The 16,303-nt window shown below is 50.1% G+C and overlaps 1 protein-coding gene across 4 annotated transcripts in view; it reads left to right on the top strand.

The window, feature by feature from the left end:
* Window positions 1–16,303, top strand: part of Rps6ka2 (ribosomal protein S6 kinase A2) — a 252,979-nt gene that overhangs the window by 224,945 nt on the left and 11,731 nt on the right. For all 4 annotated transcript variants that reach the window (XM_057761330.1, XM_057761333.1, XM_057761332.1 and 1 more), the window contains 4 exons: window positions 2,530–2,632; window positions 8,789–8,919; window positions 9,767–9,892; window positions 16,173–16,262. In XM_057761330.1, coding sequence (XP_057617313.1) covers window positions 2,530–2,632; window positions 8,789–8,919; window positions 9,767–9,892; window positions 16,173–16,262 — 450 coding nt within the window. The remainder of the gene's footprint in view (window positions 1–2,529; window positions 2,633–8,788; window positions 8,920–9,766; window positions 9,893–16,172; window positions 16,263–16,303) is intronic.

Raw genomic sequence — 16,303 nt, 5'->3', positions numbered from 1 at the left:
CCAAGCCCAGACCCTCGGCATAAGAACTGGGCATGCATGGCCACAGTTACTGTTAACTATTAATATGAGTGAATCACGCGTGTAGTGCTTTATACATTGCCAGCTTGGCACATCATCTGTTTCTCTGAAGAGAAACTGAGGCACAGAGTATCTGGGTGGCTCTGTGGGTGGCGGGATACAGCTTCGTGGCCTTGGCTGTCCTGTGCACTGGCTGGCACAGGTGGAGGATAGTGGTTCATGGCACGTGAAGACATGAGGTGCATCCAGCGTTTTGTTAATGGATTTTCATCGTGCGCTCTTGCTCCCGCTGCTGCAGGAGGATTTCTACCACTTCCTCCTGAACGCATCAGGAGAGTTCACCCCTTCAAAATCCCCCCGAGGACTGTGGCCACAGTGCCTCCTGTTTGAGCACTCGGTGGCGTGTCTTGGGTGGCGTAGAGTTGTTGAGGTTGTGTTCTTCCTCGCAGACACTGGCGCAGTCCTGGACAATGCCCTGGACATCATCCGTTCTCCCCATCCCTCTCATTCTGCCCCATTCTGTGCTGGCATGGCTGCTCTGCCATTGCAGGAACGGCACACCTCTGCCCGTCGCTCAGTGGAGCAGATCAATTGGAGAATGATGTAGTCGAAACTGTACATCAAGCAGAAGCTAGGGTCTACGGCCTCAGGGTGGAGTCAGTTTCCTGTCTTCACTTCTGTTTGTGCTCTCTGCCTTTGCGCGCTTTCCACATGGCTTCTGAGGTGTGTGTGACCCCGGTGTGCTTGCCCAGCATCCTCAGCACTTGTGAGGTATGTGTGACCCCGGTGTGCTTGCCCAGCATCCTCAGCACTTGTGAGGTATGTGTGACTCTGGTGTGCCTGCCCAGCCTCCTCAGCACTTGTGAGGTGTGTGTGACCCCGGTGTGCCTGCCCAGCCTCCTCAGCACTTGTGAGGTGTGTGTGACCCCGGTGTGCCTGCCCAGCCTCCTCAGCACTTGTGAGGTGTGTGTGACCCCGGTGTGCCTGCCCAGCCTCCTCAGCACTTGTGAGGTGTGTGTGACCCCGGTGTGCCTGCCCAGCCTCCTCAGCACTTGTGAGGTGTGTGTGACCCCGGTGTGCCTGCCCAGCCTCCTCAGCACTTTTGAGGTGTGTGTGACCCCGGTGTGCCTGCCCAGCATCCTCAGCACTTGTGAGGTATGTGTGACCCCGATGGACCTGCCCAGCATCCTCAGCACTTGTGAGGTGTGTGTGACCCCGGTGTCCCTGCCCAGCATCCTCAGCACTTGTGAGGTATGTGTGACCCCAGTGTGCCTGCCCAGCATCCTCAGCACTAGTGAGGTGTGTGTGACCCTGGTGTGCCTGCCCAGCATCCTCAGCACTAGTGAGGTGTGTGCAGACCCTGGTGTGCCTGCCCAGCATCCTCAGCACTAGTGAGGTGTGTGTGACCCTGGTGTGCCTGCCCAGCATCCTCAGCACTTGTGAGGTGTATGTGACCCCAGTGTGCCTGCCCAGCATCCTCAGCACTTGTGCAATGTGAGATCTGTCTCAGTGTCAGTGCCAAGCTGATGTCATCTGAACATGGAGGGACAAATGAAATGATTGAAAACGATGAGTTGGACTGTGTGGTCCCATCTTTCTCCCCTTCCCTCAGGGTGGGCATGAATTGTTCCAGAATCTCAGCTCTCCCCATGCTGCCTGCTTCTTCCTTCTCCTCCCTTCATTCCCATCTCTGCCTCTTGGTACCCTTGACTCAACACCATCCACAATGCCCATCACAGGTGCCTTGCCTGATCTCAAAGATGTGTACACTGTCATTCAATGCCTCATCCAGCATCGTCTCCATGGAGGATTAAAGAGCACACTTTGGGTTTGGAAAGTAGGTTTCAGCAGCAGGTCTGCCTGGGAGGACCCACTGACAGTCCTGGAAGGACCCACTGACAGTCCTGGAAGGACCCATGGACAATCCTGGAAGGACCCATGGACAGTCCTGGAAGGACCCATGGACAATTCTGGAAGGACCCATGGACAGTCCTGGAAGGACTCATGGACAGTCCTGGAAGGACTCATGGACAGTCCTAGACTTCTGTGTGTTTTCCTGATGGCCGTGACAGTGGGAAGAGCTACACGAGCAAAGTGTTTTTTCTGGGCCTTGGTTTTCAGAGTCCCCAGAGAGCTGAAGTAGGCTCTAAGGTGGCGATTCCACAGCTACAGTGCTCGGCATGTCGGGCAACCCATAATGCCTTCTTGGAGATAAAATTCCTGTAACCAAAAATAAGTTAGAAAACTATTGCACTAAATGGAAGGAATATTCAACAGATCTCAAACCTTTAAACCTCAAACTATACCTTTTGTAACTCACAACTAACATGTAATATCCGTATTGCATACATGCTCTTCTGTGGAACACGCACAGTGAGATAGTGTTTATAGTTGTAGAGATGGCACATACAATCTGCATGCTCCTTGTCTTGGAAGCGTGAGAGCTGCTTCTGGCCTCTGATCTCTGCTCCCTGTTGCCTGCTCTCAGTCTCTGTCCCTCTCTCCCTGCAGAAGCTGTACCGCAAGGAGATCAAGCCACCCTTCAAGCCGGCAGTGGGCAGACCTGAGGACACCTTCCACTTTGACCCCGAGTTTACTGCAAGAACGCCCACAGGTATGTACCGGTTCCTCCCAGTTGGTCTGATCCCATCTGACTCCAGAGAGTGGAGGTCGCTCCCTTAGGGAGTAACTTTTAGACCAATGTGGCCTTCCTGACTTCTGCTTGGCACTAAGGGGTCATCAGCAGAACCAATTCTCACTATTCCTCATGTGACAGACACACGCAACCTTTCAGGGTTCTGTGAACCCCTCTCTGCCTGTGAGATGGTAGGCAGTGATAGTCCTCCCAGGGACACACAAGCAAGACACAGAAAAGAAGCAGGTGGCTCACTTTAGTGATCTGTGGGAGAAAGTGGCTATCTTTAGGGCTGTGGGCTTATGAACTAAATGTTATTTCTGTGAACGATGGGCCCCGTTTGATGGATACAGTGCAACTAGATCCCAGCACAGAAATTTAGCTTCATGGTGTTTGAGATCTCTGGGGTCTGTGGCTCTGCTTTCCATGATTGCCTTAGACCACTGTGATGGGGCAGCACTGCAGGGCTGGTGGCTTAGCAAGAGGTACGTGTTGTGTCCCAGTCAGGGAGACTGGGTTCAAGGTCAGGTGCTGGCAGGGTCTGTCCCTGGCTAGGACTCTCTATGGTTGGCCACCTCCCGTGGCCTCTCACGGCCTTTCCTCTGTGACTGGGGAAACCTGGAGAGTGCTGTGTTACACCAGTCCTGTGGGAGTAGGGACCACTCCCTGACTTCTCCCGCGAGGACTCTGTCTGCAAACACAGCTGCCTGTGGGCAGGGCAGCGGGAGCCACTGCAGTGGTAACGAGCAGAGCGGACCCTCAGCCCCTGTCGACTTGGGAGCGATTTCAGCCAGCTATTGTGGAGCTGCTGGGGACTGTGCATGGATTCTTTGGGATTTCCCACTGCTTTCAAATAGGAAATGGTGTGTGGTTATTGGGAACTAACCACAAAACAAGATTACCAACCATGAGTCTCAAGTTGGGAAAAATGGAATAGAGACCCCACCCTGTTCCCCCTGGGTATAGGCTCTGGAGCAATGCCTTTATCCACACCCTGCCAGGCAGGGAGATAGGCATGCCCTCCTCTGATGATGATGGACAGGCCTTTGGAACTGAATGGGCACTTCGCGGGGGTCTGGGATAGCTACTCTTTGAGCGAAATGGCATGAAGAGCCAGGGCAGTGTGTGTGTTGATTCAACCCCAGACAGCACACAGATGGCTCCCTCTGACCTCTGGCCCCTCCCCTGCCTAGAGAAGACCAATGTAGACCCACACCGCTGAGGAAGGATTGTCCTTGAGCGTGGTCATGCCACCGAACAGTCAGTCCCATTGTCATGAGCCCATGCACAGAGGAGCGTCCCTATCCAGGTGCTGAGTTCAGGAGGTCAGAGCCTGGAGGCCACCTGAGTGGCTCGCCAATCCTGCATCTAACCCCAAGATGAAGGAACACAAAAGCAGTTTACTCTGCCTGTGAGCCAGAGCAGACTCCACCCAGATCTTGGGGACAGCAGGGTCCTCACTGGGAAGGGTAGCATTAGTTACAAGTCTGTCATGGGAAGCTGCATGTTTAAAATGCTCCAAGCAAGCTAAGCTGCACTGCTGAGTGCAAAGGGGCCAATGCAGGGTCTTCCCGACGATCACGTGTGCTCTCGGTATTCCATGGGAAATTCAAACTCCAACCTAGTTGGTTGTTGTTTGCCTTAAGTAAACCCTGTAAGCCTTTTGTGCACAGAAAAAAGATGTTTTATCTCAATATTAGCCCGAGGAAAACCCATCAGACATGGAGCATACAACCCTGTGTCTAGACCTGGCTTATATCATCCCCTATATTATGGTTTGTCCAGATACTAATTAGGCCCTGTCAAGCCGTTTGCCTTTGAGGGAGGCAGCATTGGAAGGTACTGAGGAGGCAGAGAAGCCGCCCTGGTTTTCCCAGCACAGGAGCTGAGTAGACCTCTAAGTTAAAGAAAGAGCAGTCGAGTGATTCTGAAACCATCTAGAAACTGAGGGTGTTCATGCGGTAGACTTTCTGTCTTGGTTAACGAGAAGCCGCAAGTGACCTTAGGCTTCCTGATCGGAAGTCAGCTGCTTGGTGGAGCGTGTCAATCTAAGGTTTGAAAATCTTTCCCCCTGGCCAGGAGCTCGGCGGTGCTTTTAAAAGTTGACTTTTTAAGCTCCCCTTGTAATTTCGCTCTTCTGTATGAACTAGGAGGCACTCAGTACCTCTCAACTAAGTATAAAGAGTTCTGAATTCTGTTCCTGCTACCTGCCATTTATTCTCCTGCAGCCTCACAGCAAATGTCAGTTCCTTCAGCCTCTTCCAAAGACCTCTGCACTCCAGCAGGCTGGCCATCCTTGCATCTCCGCTGACTTCTTCACTCTATGCAGAGATGTATGCGTCCTTACTGCCCCGAAAACATTGCTGACTCTGGCTGCATTTTCTCACGATTAAAAATGCAACAGTTCAAGTTCACATGACATGTTCCCTACACACATGCACAGGCACACACACCCAGTGTGCTGTACACAGACCCCAGGCTAGTCCCTCAGCACTGCCAGACTCAGCGAATTCCTAGACAGCCCAAGTTCTTAACCCTAAGTCCCTAAGCCTTTTCCTCTGGTCCAGTCTCTCACTGTTAAGAGAAGGCAAGAAAATAGACCTCATAGCCAGAAGCTCGTGCTGGGAAAAGGAAGACAACCAAAGCTCCTGACACAGCAGAAGCCCATCCATCCCTAGGGCTAGCCTGAGGGAAGCAGCCGTCTACATTGAACTTCATCTGCCATTGGGTGTCTCGCTGCGCATAACTTCACGTTCTAAAAGCAATCCTGCCTTGCCTTGCCTTTTAATTAAGCGTCCCCAGTCTAGCACATTTGGAATCCATTTCCAAGCAGTCACCTCGGTCACATTAATTCAGGGTTACATGAGTGTCTGTCTGTGTGGGAGACTGAGCCTCGTACAAGGCAGCAAGTCTCAGGTCTGTTCCCTTTCTGTCCGGAGGTCTTACGATGAACCTGCATCCAGGAAGCTTCCTGTCTCTTCTGGTGGGCTGGCATCTCTGCCCCAGGAAAGCATATACATGGTGGGGGCTATTTCTGCCTAACTATAGCCAGGCCCTGTCTGGGATCAGAGCCACCCTCCCTCACTGGCCTTGCCCCTGAACTGTGAAGCAGCTGCCCTCATAAACCTATACCCAAAGCAGAATATGAAGGAACAAAAAATACATTCCTGGACAGGAGCCTCTTCCTCCCCACACCCCTTCCCACCATGGTTTCTATGTCAAAGTAAAGGACTGGAAGGGGGGGAAAGGGCACTCTGTCTCCTCGGGGTAAATGATTCCAGAATGTGTCAAATATACACCTGTTCATTCTCATAGATGATAGATAGATAGATAGAGATATAGTACAGATATAGTGTAAATATGTATATATGTACATATGATGTTTAATGTAGTATATACATTAATTTTTAAATTATCATACTTACAAGAAAAAGCTAAGTTATCTATTATAAATATCATTAGTTAATATATTTATATTATTTATATATCCTGATATATTACAGAATTTGTTATAGAGTACATATTCCATTTACTTCTCATATATAAATATATTTGATGTTTACACAGCTGAATCTTCATTTACAGTGGGCAAGTTCTCGTTATTTGGCAACATCTTTTTTCTGTCTTTTCTCTCTCTTCCGTCTTTTTCTTTTTAATTTTAGTTGCTGTTGTTGTTGTTTCTGTTGCTTTCTTGAGTCAGGTCTTGTCATGTAGCCCAGGTTGGCTCAGCCTCCCAGGTCTGCCCGTTCGACAGGAGAATACCACCACACTTGACTGGTGTTTGACATCTTTGTCTTTGCTTTCAGACTGTTAGGATTACACTTCTGTGTTTGTCCCTAACTGTGTCTGGCTTTCATAGTCGGTCACCTAAGGGATGGGGACAGCTAAAATACAAACTGAATTCAGATCCTTAATACTTACAAATAGTCCACCGCAGAGACCAGTGGGCTGGCTCAGAGGGTAAAAATCCTGATAACTTAAGTTTGATCCCTGGATACCCACAAAACTGAAAGTGGCGGCTGGCGTCTGTAATCCCCGCATTTTATGGGAATCAGAGAATTACCCAGAGGCTCCTGGACCAGGGCCTTATTGACCTTCCCGTTGCTGAGCTAAAACATCCCTATAAGAGTAAGCTAAGAGAGAAAGGGTTTATTTGGCTCATAGTCTCAGAGGGTTACAGCCTATCATGGCTTGAAAGGTGTGGGGAGAAGAGGAGGCCAGCCTGTTGCGTTGCATCAGCAGTCTGGAAGGTGAGAAAGCAGGAAGTAGTGTCTGGCTACAAACCTCAAAGCCCGCCTCCAATGATGGACTTCCTCCAATAGACTCCATCTCCTAGAGTTCCATGGCTTTTCCAAACAGACCAGCTAAGGACCAAGTGTTTAAACACATGAGCCTATGGGAGACACTTCACATCCAGACCATGGCAACCAGATGGCCTAGAGTATGCAGCATGGCAGGAACAAGACAGGCAAAGTGGGAGGAGAAAGAAAGACTCCTGAAAGTTGTTCTCTGACACACGCGCGCGCACACACACACTCACACTCACGCATGCACACACGCATGCACACACGTACACACGCATGCACACACACACATGCACACACACGCATGCACACACGTACACATGCATGCACACACACACACTATCCAGCAGTAAAGCATTATGTACACAAACTGTTACTAATTGTGGTTGTGTGAAACACGGTTAATAAAAGCTCACAGACCGAAATGGAGTTCAACCTGAATGAAGATCTGAAAAGCAAAACAGCCAGCCACTGGCTCTTACCTTGACCTTAATCCAAAATGGCGATCTTGGCTTCAGGAATCTCAAAATGAGACTGAGAGCTGCCTCCTCCCATTTTATAATCCTCTCTAGTGCTGGGACTAAAGGTGTGCACCACTACCGCCTGGTTTCTGTGGCAAGTCAGTGTGGCTACTGGAATTAAAGGCGTGTGTTATTGAGACCTGGTCTGTAAGGCTGGCCAGTTCGGCTGTTTTACTTTTCTGATGTTCAGGCAAGCTTTATTTATTAAAATACAAATGAAATGTCACTATAGTTGCAATGTCCTTAACACTGGCATGTAGGCTGGCTGTGATTTTTTGCTGTCATTAATAATGCTAAGGACATTTTCTACACTTGTACTTTTGTTAGTAATTCTGAGGACTGGCTCTCTGGAGGACGTGTGACTTTGAGAGTGCAGGGGCCATTCCCCCTCCCTCCTCTTCCTAGAATCCATGCCAATTCGAGTTCCCTCCTTCAGCCCTGAGATGGCTTTCCTTTGGTCAAATCTAGATGTTCAGGCTACTTGCGCTTGTACGGCTCCCTCAGCTCTCATGTTATCCCATTTAATAAGCATGTGCCCACTCATCTCAGCCTGAGCATCTCCGGACATGGTGCCCATAAGATGGCTTCCTCTGCTCCTTCCTGTCTGTCACTAATCCCCTCCCCCATCAGCCATTTATTTATCTTCCCATTTACCTAATGGCGGACCTGGAGGAGAACCATAGCATAGCAGTCCTGCTTTGGAACAGCCCTCATGGAACTTAGAAAAGTCAACCACTCTTCTGCTGGACCGTGGGCAGCAGGGACTGGAGGAACGGAGCAGGGTAGCCTTGGCACATGGCTGTGCAGGTGTGGAAGGGGCTGTGCTGGCTGTGTGCTGGGCCTTGGGCAGAAGTCTGGGCTGTAGGTGAATGTGGAGCTGGGGAAATTCTTGGCTTTTCTCTGATTGTCTTTAGGCATACAGCACCTGCTTAGCCCAGAAAGGAGGTGCTGAGCTCACGGCAGCCCTGCTTTCTGGCATCTCCCCCTAGAGTTTCTGGCAGCTTTTTGCTTTGTTCTGTAGTAGGGAGAGGTGTTGGGTTCTGTTGAAGAATATCCAGTAACTTCCAAAGTCAGTAACCTAAAAACACGTGATCAATGATTATCTGAAAACTTCCGTGTGATACGTGTTTGCCAGATCAGACTCTTGGCATCACCTGAAATAGTATCATGTATTTCTGCCTCTCTACTCGTGTGTACCCTCGCCAACATACATGCTGCGTGTGTAGTCACTATACACATGTCCACACCATTGTCTTTTCCTGGCTCACCTGGCTCTCATGAAGTGTGAACCCTGCACTGCTCATCCACAGACTCTCCCGGTGTTCCCCCAAGTGCAAACGCCCATCACCTGTTCAGAGGATTCAGCTTTGTGGCCTCCAGCCTGGTCCAGGAGCCCTCACAGCAAGACATACCCAAGGCCCCCATTCACCCCATTGTGCAGGTAAGTCTGCTTACCCCAGGAGCTCAGTTCAGGGCCCTGGTGCCTGGCCTTGGAGACCCTGAGGATTTTTATCACCTCAGTGTTGGGTGCCAACAGTGGGTCAAAGGCAGACATCCCCCTGCCCCTAAATGTCACTGAGTGTTGCTGTAGTGATCTTCCTGGTGGTTTGAACTGTTAATTTCTAAACGGGAAAAATAAATCTGAGGAGTGGATCCCCATGGATGTCTGTGCCCCTATCTTCTCTGTGTGAGCTGTGGGTGCCATGTCATCGGGGGGCACTGGGGACGCCATTTAGACTTCTGTATTATATGAATATAGCTAGAACTCCGAGAACTCAGAAGGATTTGCAGTAAACTCACTTGAGTGCTCGATGTCTCCATTCAGTGAAATCAGATAGCATTGAATTGATTTCCTGACATCTGTCTCCCTGGTGGCTGTGCTCAGTGGGGCACTTGTTCTCAGTGGTGAGCAGGCGGGGGCTGTGCACGTGGGCCAGAGCTGACTTCTGGTTTAAACATTTGGGCTTGGTGCTTTCATCTGAATGCTCACTCTGGAAATGGCACCGTAGCCACATACAAGCGTGTCTGCCCCGGCTCCACAGAGTCTCACCACCACAGGTCTCTGGGGGAAACAAGTGCTCAGTAGGCCCACAGTATCCAGGTGTCTGGATGTTAAAAGCCGTAGACCACAGGAGCTCTAGAACCACCTATGCGTAGCTCTGTGACCTTGGGCAAGGAACTCTTCCTTTCCTCGAGCTCTCAAGTTCCCAGGGTGCCCTGGGTCTGTGTATCTATTGCCACATGCACCTGGTGACGAGTTGCTAACCACCCTGTCTTGGCCTCTGCAGCAATTACACGGGAACAATATCCACTTCACCGATGGCTATGAGATCAAGGAGGACATCGGGGTGGGCTCCTACTCGGTGTGCAAGCGCTGTGTCCACAAAGCCACTGACGCGGAGTATGCTGTGAAGGTAAGGCAAGGAGCCCTGGCCTCGCCGAGCAGCACCGCCAGCTGGAAGGCAGGTGCTGACCAGGCTCTGCCCAGCCACGGTTTCTGAGATCAATGTGGGAGGCTTCAGTTTATTTTGATATGAGGTCACCCATTTAAAACTTATTTTGCAAGCTGGGTGTGGTAACACAGCTGTAACTAAAGCACTCAGGAAACTGAGGTAGGGGAACTGAGTGTTCCAGATGAGCCTGGGCTACATAGCAGGACCCTATCTCAAAGGACAAAAAAAAAAAAAAGTCTTTTCAAATCATAAATATTTCAGTTATGTCCAACATGGAACCAATCATCTTTAGTAACTAAGTATAGCATGCCAAGAAAAATAGCCCTAAGCACACAGGGTCTAGAAGACAGAAGTGGGTAAACAGGCATAGCATTTATCAAAGGAAGGAAAGTGGGGGAGGGAGGAAGGAAAAAAGATACAGCTGTGAAAAAATAATCAAAAAAATAAATAGAAATGGAGAATAAAGGGGGCAGCTAATGCTTTTCTCCAGCCACCAAAACCTGCCGATAGTACAGAGTGACACCCGTAATCCAGTTTGTCGAGTTCCAGGTAATCATTTTCACCTCTCTAACTTTTATAGATTAATTTTTTGACCTGAGCATCCAAAATGCTAATTTCCAGAGCTTTCTAGTTAGTAAAAGCTAAAGCTTCCTTCTTCTGAAGTCAGCACCTGACATACACAGAAGCACACACCATGCCTCACACACTGTGCGTTCTCTCTCCATGACCATGAGGCGGTCTAACCTCAGCCACCCGCCCCCGACACATGAGAATAGGGCTGGAGAGACGGCTCGGTGGGTAGAACGCTTGTGACTTCAAGTCTGCACAGCCTACATAGAGCCAGGTGTGTAGCACTCATCTGTATTGAGTTCCTCGGTGAGATGGGAGGCAGAGACAGGAGAATCCCAGGATTGCTTAGCTGCTAGCCTGGCCTATGCAGAGGGGAACAATGAGAGACACTGTGTTTCAGACAAGTTGGAAGGGAAGGGCTGAATCCTGAGGTTGTTCTCTTACCTTCACACCTATGTGCACTCGCGCGCATGCTCACACACAGACACACAGACACAGACTTGAGGGACAAAGTCTGAGGCTGCCTCATCGTGACGTGAACCATACCAGCTCTGCTTGGTGTGTGATGCTGTCCCAGCTCTTCAGAGAGAGCCTAGAGAGAGGTGGAACTGCCAGCGAGGCCAGGGCAGTTTCTGCCCATTGTGGTTTTCCAGGCTCTGAAAAGGCTGCTTGGTCCACTGAGCCCAGGCACTGTGCATCCTTTCTTGACATTGGACATTTCTCAAAAGCATATTCTCAAGAGAAAGTGCTTCTTCAGAGCCTGTCTGCCCCATGTATCTCAGGCTGTGAAAACATTCAGCAGGTTTTAGCAAAACAGATACCAGCCAAACATCTCAGGAATCTGTGGCCTTTTGACAAATTGGTGCAAACTTCCTGGAGTCCTCGAGGTGATTACAGTGGAAACAGGAGCTCACAGTTATGGCAGGGTCAGCACCCGGTGTCACAGAGCCGACCCTGCTGGGGCACAGTCACGGGTCTAGATTGCGCATGGTTGGGGTGTACATAAGATCTGTGTTCTGCCTCGCCCTGGAGGACTTTTCAGCGCTTTGTGGCTTGTGTGGGCTTCTTTACTATTTCTCTGTGTGAGTTGTTTCTCACAGAAATTCTTTAGATTGTTTATCTCGAGGCCAGCAGCACTCCTAGAAGCAAACGGTGCTGCCAGAGAGCCTAAGAAACACATCCATTGTGCGGCCAGCCCGGCAGCCCCAGGGCCCTTCTAGAAACAGCCACTACTGTTTAGTGCTTTTCTGTGCCCTGCACAAGTCCCATTGACGAGGCCAGTGGCATGCTCTCTCTGGTCTTCCCACATCCAGCTCTCACGCAGAGCTTCCATCTGGTATCGGCTTTGTTGGGAGTTAGGACTCTGTCCTCAAAGATCCTGTTGAGGTCTGACCATGAGCAATCTGTGACAGCTCCCTTTCCCAACCTGTACAGCCCAGGAAGAAAACTAAGTGTTGTATCTCTAGTTAACAGTAGAAGAACTAGGTGTTCCTGTTTGTCATTGAAGTCTTGAACTCCCTGGAAAACCAAGTGGTAGACATGCAGGGATCACCTTGTCCTTTCTAAGACTATAGTGGGTCATAATTTATATATTGTTTGGAAAATGCTTAAATTAACCCTCACGGAATGGAGCAGGACCACGGAAAAGCTTGGCAAGATAGTTCCCACACACGGCCTAGGAGCACACACAAGCTAAGCCCCTTTGGATGGGCAGCAATAAGTGCACTTCTCTGAGGGCCGAACCTTTCCTGGGTTCAAAGATGGAAGAGCCAGCAGTCGATGGACTTCTGTGTCCACGCAGCTCTGGCGAGCAGAGTCTATGAACTCACGTCAGCTGGGCGTGTGCTGGGGGCAGATTGAGCTGTAGAAGACAGAGGCCTGTGCTCATGCACTGTAGAGCTTGCTCAATTCTGAGAGCACACTGCCCCCTTGACTTCGCCTTCAGGAAGCCCCTTGACTTCGCCTTCAGGAAGCCTGCTGCTCTGCATCTTTCCATCTCTGACACATCCTTTCTCTCTGGTCACAGAACCAGAGGCCGCCACAGAAGGAGAGTAACTGGACTCTGAGGTTAACAGAGACGCCCTTCAGCCAGCCTTTCCTCGTGCCCTTGCCTTTCAAACCAGAGCCTTAGCCCAGGCACGGCAGCTCTTTACTGACAACCCCGCCTCCTATGGCTGAAGTTCTGGGGAGGCAGGTGGACCTGATCAGTACAATGCATGACCACACCCCTCGGCGGCACACCAGTTCTTACTAAATGCCTGCAGTTAGGATCAGATAAAAATTGAAGATCCTTGCTGCCACGCCCAATGGGCTGAGTTCCATTGCCGGGACCTACATGGTGGAAGAAGCAGCGAGCTCCAGCAAGCTGTCATTGCTCTCACACGTGCCCTGAGCTGTGCATAGCCACACACAGCTAAAGAAATGGACGCAATAAAAGCTGAAGTGCCTTAGAGTTGTTCCGAAGTGCGTGTCGCCCTTTCTCTCAAAGCTTTTTTAATTGTTTATTTAACTCATTTCCACTCCCTGTTGCCTCCTTTTCCCTCTGGAACCTTCTCCTCCCAGCACCCACCCCTACTCCACGTCCATTCTGCCTGTGGCCACTGAGTGGAATCCTGTCTGATCCAGAGCATCGTGTCTGTGGCCACACCTTGAAAAATCTGAATCCCACCCCCACAACAGCGCTCCATTGCTGCTAATCCCCGCCCCACGCCGCCCCTGATGAGGACTGGTGGGGCCTCCCGGGCCTGCCATCATTGAGGTGTCTGATCTGTGTGCGGGGTGAAAGATGAGGCTCACAGCCCAGTCTTCCCTGTCTCCACAGCCAGTTTTCCCAAAGTGTCTTTGGCTTCTCTGTGAAACGCTGGATGGTGGTTTTGGATGTCTGTCACCCTGTTTTTAACTCCAGCAGGGGGTGTGACCACCACAGGACAGGCCTCACTGCCCACGGAAGGTCAAGTTCGGACCCATGGCATGTCATCTCTGCACAGCAGTGTTCTTGCCTGTGCTCACTTCCATTCTGTGTACATAACTGTGAACCAGCAAGGAAGTGGAATCAAACAGATGCTTGGCCTGGGGGGAGCTTTAGAAGGACTAATTAGCATGGAAATTTTGATTTTTTTTTCCCCTAGCAAGAAAACACTGGAGTTCTTACTCTTTGTCATTTGTTTAACTTTACAGGAGAAACTCTTAGTTTTTTTTTTTTTTTTAAGTAATTACACACTCTACTTAACTTGCTTCCAACACACTAGGGTCCTTCCAACAAGTGAAAGGAAGTTTGCCTGGGGGGTGCATCCTGCTTGCCCAGGTGCTCATCCTGCTGCCGTCAGAACTCGCCTGCACATGGATCAGCACCTAGAAAGGGGTGCTTCAGTGATAGGGAGCTGAGAAGTACAAGGAAGGGCACGTACAGACACAGAAAGGGAAAACTGGGAAGGTGGGGAAATGCCTGGGTAGTGACAAAGACTCCTGTGTAGCAGCATCAGCCACCAGCACACATGAGTTCCGTTAAGAGGAGCCATCCTCCTGCAACAGCCGTGATGGCAGGCATGGTGCTACACTTCACACCCGTGGGGAGCAGGGACAGCTGTCCACTGGGCAGGATGCTGCCCGACCCTTCTACGTCTCTCTTCCTGATGAGAAGCAGAGCAGTGAGACACACACCTCCCCTCCCTCCAGCCTATGACTGTGGTTGTCTCTACTACCTGGAGAGAAGAGCCAAGAATGTGGTCCACAGGGCTTGCTCTAGTTGGAAGTAGATGCAGCTACATCATTCCCAGGAAGCCATCCCACCAGGAAACTCACTGAAGGATCTTCTGTATTTTTTCACCTCTCAACAGCCACCCAAGGGAACGCCTCACTTCCTTATGGTATTTGATGGAGATGCTTCTCAAGTTCTACCAAACAAATGATATTCAGTGTGTTTTCATGGTCCACCATGCTCATGTGTGTGCCCTGTTATTACAGACTAGCCAGCGTGTCCTCCAGCACCTCCTGGTTGAACATACACATTAATTCTTACGTCAGTCTTTAAGTGTTATTCAGTGTCAGCGAGATCTTAAGGTCTTTAAGAAACAGGATCGGTTCACACGTGTTTATGGCTGTTCATCAGAATTTGTCTCGTGACTTACACCCAAAGAACACACGAGAATAAGACAGACACCATGGAAAGGGGTCCCAGGTGTTTTTATGATAGTGGCAGTAATCTCACATTTAATTTTTAGCAGGTAATATTCACATGATTCCAGATTCAACAGCTGTACTCAGGGAAACCTCGGGGTCTCCCAGTCATAACTCCATCCCCTTGTTACCCATTTCCCGCCCTGGGAAGTCAAGGTTTTTGATAGTCTCCTATTCCTTTCCAGGGTTACTTTTGCATTCTCAAGAAAATGTCTACATTCCTTTTCTGCTCTTAAGCTAAGTGACAGTGCTTTTCCAACTCAAGTGTCCCTGGCGGTCAACAACAGGCTTCCTCTTGTTCATTCCATGCCGGCTCCTTCGGAGGAGACCAGGTTGATGTTAGGAGCAGATGACTTTATCCTGAAAATGACTTTGAGAAAGAGTGCATCCGCCACTAAATCATCCAGGCCCATGAATATATTGCAAAGGGAATATGTTGGGTGTTGGATACCCATGTGGTCAAAGCAGAGAGGCTTTGGAACTGGATGACGCCAGTATGCAGGGGCACAGAGTGCTGTTGAGGGTAGGAGGCATTTCTGAATTTATGAGTCATTCTCAACCTAAGTGCTGTCTGAGTCACACACACAGATCCTTTCTCTCCATCAGCTCCCCACAAACATAAGAGGCCAGGCTCCTCCAGAGGCGGCAAAGCCGTCATGGAGCACAGGGACTTCTATCTCAAAGACAGGCTTTGATTTGTTGCACCTTAAGGGGAAGCCACGCATCTGGAGTTAAATAGTTTTGTCTGCTATTCCAAGACATTGTGCAAAATACTGGGTAGGGGAAGGGACCCAAAAAAGAAAGGGGGTGTGTCTTGGCACTGAGGGAAATGCGCCTTCTCAGACTCTGACATCTGTCTGGGAGGACCTGGGAGGTACCTGGTTCTGTTGTTGACATGCAGCTTCCAGGAAAAACCGAGATCTCTGTGACTGGAGGCTCACTTTGAGTGAAGTGGGAGCTTACGGCCAGAGGTCAGTGGCGGAAACAGACTATGCTGGCTGCTGGCGCCTGGGTGAGCTCACCACACCTGCCCTGCTGCCTCTGGCCTTTTGATATCTTGAGATTCTTGTCTGAAGGCTGACCCCTTCTTTCTTGTAGTATCAGGGATTGAACCTGGGGCCTTGCACATGCTAGACAAGTACTTTGTCACCGAGCCACATCCCTAGCTGTATCCCTAACTACCTCCCTCTTTTCACTTTGGGACAGCGTCTCATTAAGTTGCCCAGACAGGCCTACAACTTACAGTCTTCCTGCTCCGAGCTCCCTCGTAGCTGGAATTATAGACCCTGTTTCCTCTCTTTAATTGCACCCCTTTTGGTAGCTGAGACAGGAGAGGCTAGATATACATTTCCGAGAGGTTTTAAGTGAGCTTGGTTGAGTCCCGTGCAGGTGTGGACAGCGGTCCTGCTGTGACTCTGGGGTCTCAGTCCCTCATCTGTAGTCGTCCAACAAGGCCAGCAGCGAAGCTCAGTGCTACGTGCTGTGTGTGTTTCAGATCATCGATAAGAGCAAAAGGGACCCCTCAGAAGAGATCGAGATCCTCCTGCGGTATGGCCAGCACCCCAACATCATCACCCTAAAAGATGTGAGTGCCTCTGTTGCAGCTCTTCCCTTCAGCGGATGCAG

This window comes from Chionomys nivalis, chromosome 2, assembly GCF_950005125.1.
Source record: "Chionomys nivalis chromosome 2, mChiNiv1.1, whole genome shotgun sequence".
NCBI classification, from domain to species: Eukaryota; Metazoa; Chordata; class Mammalia; order Rodentia; family Cricetidae; genus Chionomys; species Chionomys nivalis.
This window is presented reverse-complemented; position numbering and strand designations above follow the sequence as displayed.